The 13,791-nt window shown below is 36.3% G+C and overlaps 1 protein-coding gene across 1 annotated transcript in view; it reads left to right on the forward strand.

The window, feature by feature from the left end:
* LOC132095552 (potassium voltage-gated channel subfamily H member 7-like) overlaps positions 1 to 13,791 on the forward strand; it is a 91,591-nt gene that overhangs the window by 51,261 nt on the left and 26,539 nt on the right. The window contains exons 6-7 of the mRNA XM_059500662.1: positions 500 to 925; positions 13,596 to 13,791. The exon at positions 13,596 to 13,791 is cut by the window's right edge and continues 204 nt beyond it. Of these exons, the coding sequence (XP_059356645.1) occupies positions 500 to 925; positions 13,596 to 13,791 (622 nt within the window). The remainder of the gene's footprint in view (positions 1 to 499; positions 926 to 13,595) is intronic.

Raw genomic sequence — 13,791 nt, forward strand, 5'->3', positions numbered from 1 at the left:
ATGAATGAATGAATGAATGAATGAATGAATGAATACCGAAAATTATACACTAAATTAAAATTAAATTAAATTAAATCTATGCATTTAGCAGACGCTTTTATCCAAAGCAACTTACAGTGCATTCAGGCTATCAATGTTTACCTATTACACTACTCAACAATTGCAAAATTTATAAACAATCAATTTCTGCTGCTATTTTTATTATTATTATTATTATTATTATTATGCAAATAATAATTATTTTTGTGCACATAATGTATCTGTTTAGAATCTAATCCAGATACAATGGCATTCATAATAATACAAATAAATATTTAGCTATTTTTTACTAATAAAAAGGAGTTATTGTTCTAAATAAAGTTCATTCCATTTGCATTAGTTGCTGAATTATTTGCAGAAGTGATTCTCCACTGTTTTTTCCCAGACAGTCTCTATCAGGACAGACCTGTGATCGTGCACCATGCAATATTCACATTTTTGCCTTCCTCTCTCGTTCCAGGTGTTGTCGCTGGGCGCCGATGTGCTTCCAGAATACATGCTTCAGGCGCCACGCATGGATAAGTTCACCATCCTGCATTACAGCCCGTTCAAAGCGGTGTGGGACTGGCTCATCCTGCTGCTGGTGATTTACACTGCCATCCTCACTCCTTACTCTGCTGCCTTCCTGCTCAACGACAGCGAAGAGCATAAAAGACGGGAATGTGGCTATTCCTGCAGCCCTCTCAACCTCGTGGACTTAATGGTGGACATCATGTTCATCATCGACATCCTCATAAACTTTCGCACCACTTACGTCAACTTGAACGAGGAGGTGGTGAGCCATCCGGGGAAGATCGCCATCCATTACTTTAAAGGCTGGTTCCTTATAGACATGGTGGCAGCCATTCCCTTCGACCTGCTCATATTTGGATCAGGATCAGATGATGTAAGTCACGCCAGAACTTAATCTGCTTCCTTCTGCACTTGGCTGCTGGTCTAATCTAGAGAGCTCAAACTCAAATTACCACTCACCAGGTGGTGTTCTCCTTCATGTTGGCACAAGATTGCAGTGGATATGAGCAAACCGGCCTCTATGCTGTTCTCAGTGAAGTTGCAGTTATGCTTGCATTGGTGCATTAGGCCTATATTCAGAAGTTTGGAGTTTGTAAGAATTTTAAGTGGTTATGAAAAAGGTCTCTTTTGCTCATCAAGGCTGCATTTATTTAATTAAAAATACAGTAAAAACTGTAATATTGTGGAATATTACTGCATTTTAAAATAGCTGTTTTCGATTTGAATATATAGTAAAATATAATTTATTCCTGTGATTCAAAGCTGAATTTTCAGCATCATTACCCCAGTCTTCATTATCACATGATCCTTTAGAAATCATTCTAATATGCTGATTTGCTGCTCAAAAAATATTTCCTTTTATTATCAATGTTGAAAACAGTTGTGCTGCTTCATATTTTTGTAAAAACCATGATACATTCATGTCAGTATTTTTAGAAAGTTCAAAAGAAAAACATTTATATGAAATAGAAAACTTTTATGGATGTCTACTATTACTTTGGATACATTTAATTTGTCCTTGATGAACAAAAGTATGAATCTTTCCAACTCTTTTCTAAACTCTGGAAGGGCAGTGCTTGCATTTGACAGATGCTTTTATGCAAAACAGCTCGCAATTAATTAAATATGTCTGGGATTTTGTTGTTATGCATGTTCATTAGAAATCAAATCCACGACATTGGGGACGCAATAACCATTAGTTGAGATACAAAAACATTTGGCACAAAAAAAAATACTTTAGGCTACGTACTTTAAGAAAACAACCAAAAAACATAAAAAAAAAGAAGAAAGAAAAAATATTTGTGTGCCAGATTTAGGGTTAAACGGGTAAAACAACAGTTCACGTGAAATCAAAATTTGCTGAATATCTTCTCAGCCTCTGGCCATACAAGTTATAGATGAGTTTGGACCAATGGACCAATGGATGCTCTGCAGTGAATGGGTGCCATCAGAATGAGAGTCCAAAAAGCTGATAAAAACATCACAATAATCCACAAGTAATCCACACCACTCCAGTCCATCAGTTAACATCTTGAGAAGCCAAAAGCTGCGTGTTTGTAAAAAAAAAAAAAAATTAAAGATGTTAAATAATAAATAAATAATAAATATTAAGATGTTAAGTCGCTTTGGATAAAAGAGCATCCATTGAGCATCCATTGATGAGACACTGATGGAATGCTACATTTCTCCAAATCTAATCTGATTAAGAAACAAACTCATCTACATCTTATGACCCGGGGGTGCAAACATTCTAAGCAATTTTTAATTTTTGCGTAAACTATTCCTTTAACACACAGGGGCCTGCATAAAACAATCTCACAGGACCTTTTAGACTATCTGTTTATTCATTTATTGTTTGTACTGTACATTTACCGTTATACAGATCAGATCAGACCTAGCGTTTCCAGAGGTCAGAAAGCACAACTGTTTCAGTGAATCAGGGATTAGAGTATCAGAATACACTGTATGCTGTTTTCCCTCTTTTTTTTGAATGGCCTTCATTTCTGAATCCATTTATTTGGATTAGTGGCTAAGCAAATGGGAGTCAATGATTATGATGAGAGAGAGAGGAAAGAGAAAACTGATGTTTGAACAGCTTACAGGCTGAATCGCTGGCACGCCGGTTGGCTCTATTCCTCGCTTGTTTATGTGGGCACGTCCGTCAATGGCCTATCATGAGCTCTTGGCACATTGGAGCATATGGTTTCCCCGCTCTGTGGTCCGCTCCAGTGACAGCTACTCCATCTGAGCCATTTACAACCTAAGGACAAGAAACACACACAGTGGCTTTTAAAATATTAAAGAATGGCATTATAGATTAAGACCTACTGGAAATGTCAGCAGGTCATTATTTGATGGCATGCAGTGTATATTTTTAGACTATAGAAGGGTTTTGCTGCTTGGTTTTGCTAAGTATATTGCTTTTGTTCAGATTAAATATTTTCCCAGAGGTTTCACATTCACACACTTGTCTGAAAAGGTCTGTGGAGCTCCAGCCTTCACCCAGTTAACAAACCTCAAGCTCTCTGCATCTGCGCTCAGTTTTACTGCAGGCGTTCGCACATCTGTCTCTGGTCGCAACTAGAGCTGTGAGATACAGCTAAAAAAATCTTGATATTTATGTGTGCTCTGACATGTCTGAAAAGTGTGATTTCTTCGCAATCGGAGGAATCATAATTTTAATTCAAATTTTTTACAACCAAACATTCAGTGTGGTCAAGACTCAAAATGTTTAACAAAGATAAGATAATAATAATATATATATATATACAGTACAGACCAAAAGTTTGGACACACCTTCTCATTCAAAGAGTTTTCTTTATTTTCATGACTATGACAATTGTAAAGTCACACTGAAGGCATCAAGGGCTATTTGACCAAGAAGGAGAGTGATGGGGTGCTGCGCCAGATGACCTGGCCTCCACAGTCACCGGACCTGAACCCAATCCAGATGGTTTAGGGGTGAGCTGGACCGCAGACAGAAGGCAAAAGGGCCAACAAGTGCTAAGCATCTCTCGGGGAACTCCTTCAAGACTGTTGGAAGACCATTTCAGGTGACTACCTCTTGAAGCTCATCAAGAGAATGCCAAGAGTGTGCAAAGCAGTAATCAAAGCAAAAGGTGGCTACTTTGAAGAACCTACAATATGACATATTTCCAGTTGTTTCACACTTTTTTGTTATGTATATAATTCCACATGTGTTAATTCATAGTTTTGATGCCTTCAGTGTGAATCTACAATTTTCATAGTCATGAAAATAAAGAAAACTCTTTGAATGAGAAGGTGAGTCCAAACTTTTGGTCTGTACTGTATATGCTGCCTATTCCAAATTATTTTTATTTTTTTACCTGTATCAATCTTAATATATTTACTAGAATAACAAAACACATTCATAAACATCGATATTTACTTATTTGTTTTTCCTGAAATGTTGTAATAAATCAATTCCACTCTAAGGTCTCTGTTAACTTTTTAAATTTATGATGCAAATGAATCGCTCAACTGGATCAAACTTATCAGCTTCTTCTTTTATTTCTTACATTCAATAATTTGAATTAAATTGAATTTCAGTGAACGTTTGGTTGAAATTATAATACTGATACTGTTAATTATTTGATGTTACCCTGTCCACTTCAGACACAAAATTTGGGGTCAGCAAGATTTTTATCTTCATTTTTTGAAAGAAGTCTCTTATTCTCACCAGGGCCGCATTTGTTATATATTATTACACCTTAAAATAACTTTACTTCAGTCTTCAGTGTCACATGATCTTCAGAAATCATTATAATATACTGATTTGCTGCTCAACAAACATTTCTGATTATTATCAAAGTTGAACACAGTTGAGCTGATATATTTATGTGGAAACCGTGTGTAACGCATTAAAACTTCATAATCATTGGGGAAAAGGAGGTGGGAACCGGCGGACAATCAAATAAGACTTTAATAATCAAAATAAACACAAAACAGCGCGACAGCCGCGCACAAACAAAACCAAAACACAAACTAAAATCCAGGCCTGGTCCTCTCTCGTCCTTCACTGTCGTCGCTCCTGTTTTATATCCTTCCATCTCCTCCGTGGGACTCGAGACCGGTGGGTCGAACAGGTGTAGCTCATTTCCAATCACTCCACCGGCCTCACTCCGTTCCCACGGCTCTCGGTCCCGCCCCACTCGTCACACCGTGATAACAATTTTTTCATTATTCTTTGATTAGAAAATGCAAAAGAACAGCATTTATATGAAATAGAAATCATTTGTAGTTATATAAATATCTTTAGTGTCACTTTTGATAAATTTAATGCATCTTTGCTTCATAAAAGCAATAATATCTTAAAAAAACAGCATCTTACTGACCACAAACTTATGTATGATGCATATACTGTATATCATGTTTAATAAAAAGGCTGAGATAAATATATAAATATATATATAGAGAGAGAGAGAGAGAGAGAGAGGGAGGGAGGGAGAGAGGGAGAGAGAGCACTAAAAGGCTTTTGTCTTTATTAAGAATCTGACATTCTGCATGACACAAATGCAGCCCTGACTGCGCCCACTGATGGAGCTTCATGGTCAACTGATGCCTCTGTGGTCAGACAGATGGATTTGATCTGTGGTCAGTGGTCAGAATGTGATATGTGTGTGTGTGTGTGTGTGTGTGTGTGTGTGTGTGTGTGTGTGTGTGTGTGTGTGTATGTGTGTATGTGTGTGTGTGTGTGTTGGACAGATGGCAGGTCGCTACATGATGCATCGCATTTACAGCACTCAGATGAATGGCTTGACCACACTGGCGATGACCACAGCTTGAATCAAGCACTTAAATCATATTCGACAGGCTTTTATGACATCTGTAATAATCATCACTTATATAGCCTCACACTTTTACTGTCAGACAGTATACACCGTCAGCAGAGTGTGTTTTTGATGAAAAATTATGATGGCGTGATATCACATGTTGGCAAGATGCTAAAAATGCTAAAAACATGCATGCTAGCAATCTGTTAGCAACATGCTACCAAAATTCTAAATCATTATAGAAACAAGCTAGCAACTTGTTAACTCAGGTTAGCAATATGTTAATGTTAGAAAAATACTAGCAACATAGCAACTAAAACTAGCAACTAAATGTTAAAAATGATAGCAACATGATAATACATGCTAGAAACATGTTAAATGTGTTAAATCATGATAGAAACATGCTCACATCATATTAAAACATGTTAGCAAAAATTAGCTACATTTGAGTAACATACTGAAAGTGCTGTATCATGTAAACAATGTTAATATTTTATGTTAGCAAAACATTTAAACATGTTAGAAATATGTGATGTGAATAAACATGCTTTCAATTTACTTTAAAACATGATAACAACTTAATACATGCTAACAATGTGATAAATCATGATAAAACTTGGTAGCAACATACTTAACATTCTAGCAACATGCTAGCAATGTGCTTAATTTTGTTAGCAACATAATACATGATAGAAACATGCTAAATCATGTTAACGTCACATTAAAACAGCTTAGTAACAAGATAATAGAAACTTGCTAGCAATGTACTATATTGTGATAGAAACATGGTACCAATGTGGAAAATTTTGTTAGCAAAATATCGTAGCACTTTATTTTACAGTGCTGTTCCTCATGTACATATTATGTACTTATTATAGTAATTACAATAACAATGTAATAACTAGGTACTAACCCTGAACCTACCCCTAAACCTAACCCTACCCCATGTAGTTACCTTGTGTTACCAGAACTTTCTTAGATAAATACACTGTAAGTACACTATAAGTAGGCTACATGTTAGTAAACGTACTGTAAAATAAAGTGCAACCAAAATATCACTTGTTAGAAACATGCTACAATATGTTAAATCTTGATATAAACATGCTAACAACATATTAAAACATGTTAGCAAAATTCTAAATCATTTAAGTAACATGTCCGCAATGTGCTGAACCATGCTAATATGTTAACACATTATATTAGAAACATGTAAGCAAAACATTAAGACACACTGACATCCTAGCATGACATCATAACAACAATTATAATCATGATACTTACGTATATGTGGTTATAAGTTTAAGAGTATGATTATTAATAACACACAATGAACACCATATTAAATCTACTTCATTTACAGTATAATGGACTGTATCATATCCTGACATTGTTTAAGATCTGCACAGTATCTTACGACAATTTGTGAGTGGTTAGATGCTGAGTGTTATTTGAGTGTTTGCTGTGGAGCTAATGTTAATTAATTGATGTGAGATTAATACTCCAACTGAAAAAAAATCAATGTTTTATGTTGATTTAATCAATCAACTATAAGCAACTTTGCAACTACATGCCAAATAACTGTCATTGGAGTATCAGCATGCTCAAGAATGGGTGAATCTAGTATGGTAGAATAAGATGACGTACTTGAAAAGACACTTACAGTCAGTTATCTGTTGGTTGACCATCAGTATAAAGTGTTAACATACATTTACAGTAGCAGACATATGGAAGTAAAATAATGACTTATGTCTTTGAAACAAAAAAGCATGCTGAATAGCACTATCTGACAAAATAATGCATTGAATTAACAGTACTTGCATTTTAATGCCTTGTATTTCCAGGGCTTGCATCTTTAGGTCCTGAAATTTAATATAGTTGTTCGTTTAAGCTGTGAATATTTCAATTAAAAATATTTCACACACTTTTTCATAATTAAAAAATCAATAATTCATATTCACGTTCCAGAATTCACTTCCAAAATATTAAATCGGTTAAAAAATACGATATAATATTCGACAGACAAATTTCGGTCCATTTTATTTCACTTTCCAAATTCGCTTCCACAAATTCAGTGGTTAAAATTCGGCAGATAATTCACCCTTTCACATCCGGGAGCTGCAGGAATAGCAGTAGAGCACAGAGGCATGATCTCTATCTACTGTCAGTCGCTAACCAACAGGTGGTGCAAGCGGCTGTTATATAAGGCCAAAGCAACAGGTGGATTAAGTAATACAGTTACAAAAACTGATCTGCAGAAATTAAGCAAGCGCTAAGTAGAAGTTTTGATTATCGGGGCATGTGGAAAAGCTGATTGTGCATATGTTTATTTCAACCTCTTTGCTGTTACCAAGTAAGCAGCATTCAAAGGAGATTATAATGGTGTTTTACCCAACGCTGAATTACAGAACTAACATTACATCTAAGGAAGACACATATAGCTTTCGGTTGTTTAGTTTCCGTAACTTTGTGTCATGGCTTTTGCGTGCTGAGCTGTAATACTGGGGATCCCCTCACGTCACACTCCAGGATTCTCCAATGACGAGTAATGCTTCTCAGTCAAATAATACTGTGATATAAGACCTCAGATCTCAGAATACATTTTGTTGATGATTATGCAAACTATATAGACAGTTAAGCAGATGTAAAATATGAACGAACGCTCAAGGTTTCAGGCGGTTTCCCTCAGAAATCTGTTAAAGAAAAGAAAACACATTACGTGGCTCAGCGCACTAACAGTGACAGCGATTAAAAGACAAAACTCACATCTGACTGATGATGCAAACTATATACAGACAGATGAGGATATGAACGCAAGTTACGGAACAAGAAAAAGTGCATGTTATATATATAAAATAATTTATTTAATTTATTTAAAAAATAATTAATGAATGAATAAGGGGCCATTCACATATCGCGCCTAATAACGCGTGGAAAAGGCTATGCGCGCCGCTTTCTCCTTTTTTCCAGAGCGCTCGGGCAGAAGCTCTCCTGAGGCTAAGCAACAATGACGCGCTCTCTCCATGAAGACGCGGAAATTTTAGCAAAGGATAAATGGATTTGCAGCACAAAAAAAATCGGTTTCAGTAGCTCTGATACTAAATTTATTTCACAGTGGCAATCCATATACAGCTATGATCAGCTGTTCCTTCATCTTGGCTGAGCTTTCAACGTTCAGGGAAAGGATGAAGCTGAATGTTTAGTTCTTGTCACATGACCTGCGGTGCACTTGTGGCATTCTGAAAGTTGAGATGTTTTTAACTCGATGCAGTGCGGATGCGCCTGGAAAAAACGGGCGCGTCGCTTCCATTATGAGCGCGCATACTACGCGCCTACATTGGAAATAACGAAATTGAGCATGCAAAAGACGCGATATGTGAACGCCCCCTAAGAACTGCGGTCTTCTACTTCAAATATGCCGTGGAGAATCACAGAAAGTGACCGAATTCAAGAACATTGTTGCGGCATCTCTCAAGCAACGAATAAACACCGCTAACTTGGAGAATGCAGTGAAAACTCCTCTTCTTGCGTCTGCCCTAGACCCTCGGCACAAACATCTCAGGTTTCTCGATGAAAACATGAGAGAAGTAAGAAAAAAACACTTTTTTTTAACATTATCAGAACATTTTCCTTGATGCGAGTGGTGCGGATGCAGCCGCCACGATGAAGAAGATGCAATGCCCACTCGTCGGAAAAGGCTGAGCCAGTTCTTCAGCGATGATTACAGAGAGTCCAGCCGAGACGAGTGGGAACAGTTCTTGCTGGAGCCATGTATTCCACCAGATGAGGATCCCATTCAGTGGTGAAACGAAAACACGAAGCGCTTCACAAAACATATTCGCTTAGCACACCGTTATTGTGAGTCCCGCCAACGTCTGTGCCGTTAGAGCGCGTTTTCTCCACGGCCGGCCCTATTGTTAACAGACTAAGGAGCCGACTTTCCCCCGATCATGTTTACATGCCCGTGTTTCTTAACAAGAACATGTAAAACAATAAAAAAAAGCAAAAAAGATTTGCTGACAGTTTAAAAGTTAAGTGTACAATATAATTGCTGCAGGCTGCTTTACCCTGTATTTTATTTGTTTGCACGCATTGTTAAAGGTTTTCAGCTACAAAACACAATGTGTAATGTTCAAGCTTATTGTGTGTAAGCTTGTTCAAAATGACGAAAACAAATGTTGCTGAAAAATAACGTCTGACTCATTAAACTTAATTTAAATAAACAAATATTCGAATATTCTTTTTTTGTGAGCTCAAATATTCGAATGTGATATTTGTGGAAAACGCCCATCCCTAGTAAGTCAGTCTTGTATCTAGCAATGTACTACAACTGTTGGAACATGAAAACTCTTTCCAGGGATCTTTAATATGTAAATAATTGTATACTGTAAATATATGAAGGGAGGTATTGGCAAAATCTCACCTGTAGAAAATCACTATGAGAAATACAAGATTAAGAATTTGACTGTGTTATTTAAAATTTTAATTAAAACACATTGGACCTTTTAACCCAGTCAGTGGAATTGTCAGACGGTCCCTTGGGTGCGGTAGCACGTCAATAATTTCTTCAGTTTAAATTTTCAGAATATACCTAGATTGTTTTTAACTCATTTTTTTTTATGTTAATATAAATTGGTTGCATATTGTTAAAACTAATCATGGTATTGATATCTTTGTGTGACTGGACTTTATAGATCAGCGGTAATGGAAATCAATTATAAAGAAAATGCAGCGCATTGGATTCTTTTTGACCCCATTTGCTTGCCTGTATATAGTTAGCATAATCATCAATAAAATGTATTCTGAGATCTGAGGTCTTATATCACAGTATTATTTGACTGAGAAGCATTACTCGTCATTGGAGAATCCTGGAGTGTGACGTGAGGGGATCCCCAGTATTACAGCTCAGCACGCAAAAGCCATGACACAAAGTTACGGAAACTAAACAACCGAAAGCAATATGTGTCTTCCTTAGATGTAATGTTAGTTCTGTAATTCAGCGTTGGGTAAAACACCATTATAATCTCCTTTGAATGCTGCTTACTTGGTAACAGCAAAGAGGTTCAAATAAACATATGCACAATCAGCTTTTCCACATGCCCCGATAATCAAAACTTCTACTTAGCGCTTGCTTAATTTCTGCAGATCAGTTTTTGTAACTGTATTACTTAATCCACCTGTTGCTTTGGCCTTATATAACAGCCGCTTGCACCACCTGCTGGGGAGCGACTGACAGCAGTTGGAGATCATGCCTCTGTGCTCTACTGCTATTCCTGCAGCTCCCGGATGTGAAAGGGTGAATTATCTGCCGAATTTTAACCACTGAATTTGTGGAAGCGAATTTGGAAAGTGAAATAAAATGGACCGAAATTTGCCTGTCGAATATTATACATCGTATTTTTTTAACCGATTTAATATTTTGGAAGTGAATTCTGGAACGTGAATATGAATTATTGATTTTTTAATTATGAAAAGGGGTGTGAAATATTTTCAATTGAAATATTCACAGCTTAAATGAACAACTATATAAAATTTCAGGACCTAACAATGAAAGCCCTGGAAATACAAGGCATTAAAATGCAAGTACTGTTAATGCAATGCATTATTTTTCAGTTAGTGCTATTCAGCATGCTTTTTTGTTTCAAAGACATAAGTCATCATTTTACTTCCATACAGACATACTAATACTCTAATGTCCAGTAGTTGATATGTAGTTGACGAGTTACTTATTAGAAGATGTCTAAAGGATACCACCAAAATAATGAAACTGATATTACAATAAAAATAGTTCAAAGCAAATGTGTCATATTACACATTCATCTGATCTGTTATGTGATCTTATGGCTGGAAAAAAAAAGTTGTTATTATTATTATCATTACTACTTATAAGTGATCTTTGACCGCTTTAAGTAAAGTGGCATCAGAAATATTTAAAGATATGAGACTTATAATACATTATAACTATGAGAAATATAATCCATTGTAAAAGTGGATGCAATGTGTTCATTGTGTTGTAAATCATCATACTCTAAAAAGCTACAACCACAAATAAGTTAACATTATAATATATTAAAACTGTTCTTATGAATATTCATGAGATGATACAACATATTATAAGGTTTTTTATAATGCATTATGCATTTATTATAATGCCTTAAGAATACCTTTATAATGTATTATAAATACGGGCTTCTCAAGCTTTTAAACTCATCTTAAACTTGCAGACAAGGCTTTGTCAACCAATATCAAATTTTGTGTTCACACTTTACTCATCTACTCAAATGCTGGAATTGAAAGTATAGGCCAGTAATTTGAGGTCAAGCTTAATGAACCGTCAGTATAATTGAGTGTCCATCCTCACAATGTCCAGCTATAACTCAAAAGCGTGATTCACTGCTAATCAGTTTTTAATGGGCTGTTCATGACAGATGCAGCAGGGCCTGTGTCTGCACTTCTCAAAAAAGCCACGTGCTTTGCTCCACATGCTAGCTCGCTAGCACGCTGTCAGCGCTAGTATGCATGCTAAGCATTGCTGTCAGACACATCTATTAAGACATATTCTAAAAATACCCAGCGCGGGTCCCAACCTCTCTTTGTGAGGCCACTGAATAATTGCCAGCTAAACAAATGTTCTCCCACCAGGGGACGAGGTAAGATGTTGAAGAGCCGTTTCGAATGAGATGGTGCCCGCTGTCAGCTTGCAGGGACCTTGTCTTCATATAGTGAACTGATTTCACCTGCAAATGAGGATTTATCTCTTTTCTCATCAGTTTGGTAGCGTGAGAGCTGGGTGAGATAGAGTATTCCAAAACTCATTAGCCGTGTCTCACATTTCTGGTGTTTATTTTATCCTCGCGGTGCGAAATTTTGATGAGATGGATCTCTGGTGTTAGCAGGCACAGCCGTGTGTAATGGGCTAAAATTAAACACGATTATCAAAATATTAATTAATGTGGCAGGCACGCACAGACATGACAGATCTGAGCTTTGGGTATATTAGGACACAATGTGTTCCAGCTCTTCTGATACACTTAACTATGGATAATTATATAAGGTATAAAATACCATGGCTGTGTTCCAGAACCTAGAGAGCTGACTACATAGGTAGTAGTTTGAATGGAACCTGAAATGGAGTGACTGATTTGGAACACTCTTTGTAGGTAGCAATTCTCTGTGTTATATAAATTATACAAAGTATATTTATTTTTGTTTGCAGTAAGAATATGTCCAATTAAAAAAAAAATACTGCATTTATCCTTTGTAGAAAAAAATCCCATCCCATAATGCAGTGCAAAAAGGCAAAATAATCATCAAATATTTATTTGAAATCTGATTCAAAACTGACCTATTTATTTATTTTGTGTTCTTTGCATTTTTATTTACTTTCCACTGTCAGTAATCAGTAATTGCATTTTTTTATATATAAATAGCCAGTTGTTGTTGTTTTTTTTAATTAGATGAAACTGTTTTCATATTTTGTCATTGTATTAAACAGGTATATTGATCATTGACATTTCTATTTTGTTTGTCATTCTGGATGAATTTTTTTTCTCTCTTAGTCAATTGCAATGTAAGATAGTTGTCCCTTTTATATGGAAGCCCGTTTCCTCCACTGAATCAAAAATAAAAGAGGTAATTGCGACATTTTATCTCACAATTTTTCTTCCTCATAATTGTATGATATAAACTCACATTTCTGACTTTTTTTTCAGAATTGCATGATACAAACTCGCAATTGCGAGTCAAAAAGTCATAATTGTGAGATATAAACTCTCAGTTGCGAGACAAAGTCGCAATTTTGACAAATAAAGTCGGAACGGCAAGCAATAAACTCAAAATTCTGACTTTTGAAATTTTTTGAAATTTGACGTTTAACTTACAACATGCAATTGCAAGTTAAAAAAGTCATAAATTGTGAGATGAAAACAAATGCAAGTCGTGATATCCTTTTTTTCAGTGGCGGAAACAGGCTTCCATATAAATGTGTTTTTTTTGTGTGTAATATTCATTTTTATTCCCCCGCTTATTAGAGAATCGGGTCGTTTTATGCAGATTTGATTGAGTTGCACCTAAATTCTGGGTCAGCCTTTGTTTTGGGTCTTTAAGTGCAGTTCACTCGGTTTTGAAGTCTGTGAGTGAGCAAAAGAGAATCAAAATCAGCCTGAATGAGTCAAATGAGTATTAGCCAGTCGTACTTGGTAAAATCCAATCTGTTCTCAATGTAAGTAATGCACACCTTCTCTCTTTCCCAAGACGACAACTCTGATTGGCCTGTTGAAGACAGCGAGGCTCCTTCGACTGGTTCGTGTTGCCAGGAAGCTGGACCGTTACTCTGAATACGGCGCAGCGGTTCTGATGCTCCTCATGTGCATATTTGCTCTGATTGCCCATTGGCTGGCCTGCATCTGGTATGCCATTGGAAACGTAGAGAAACCGTACCTGGAGCATA

This window comes from Carassius carassius, chromosome 19, assembly GCF_963082965.1.
Source record: "Carassius carassius chromosome 19, fCarCar2.1, whole genome shotgun sequence".
NCBI classification, from domain to species: domain Eukaryota; kingdom Metazoa; phylum Chordata; class Actinopteri; order Cypriniformes; family Cyprinidae; genus Carassius; species Carassius carassius.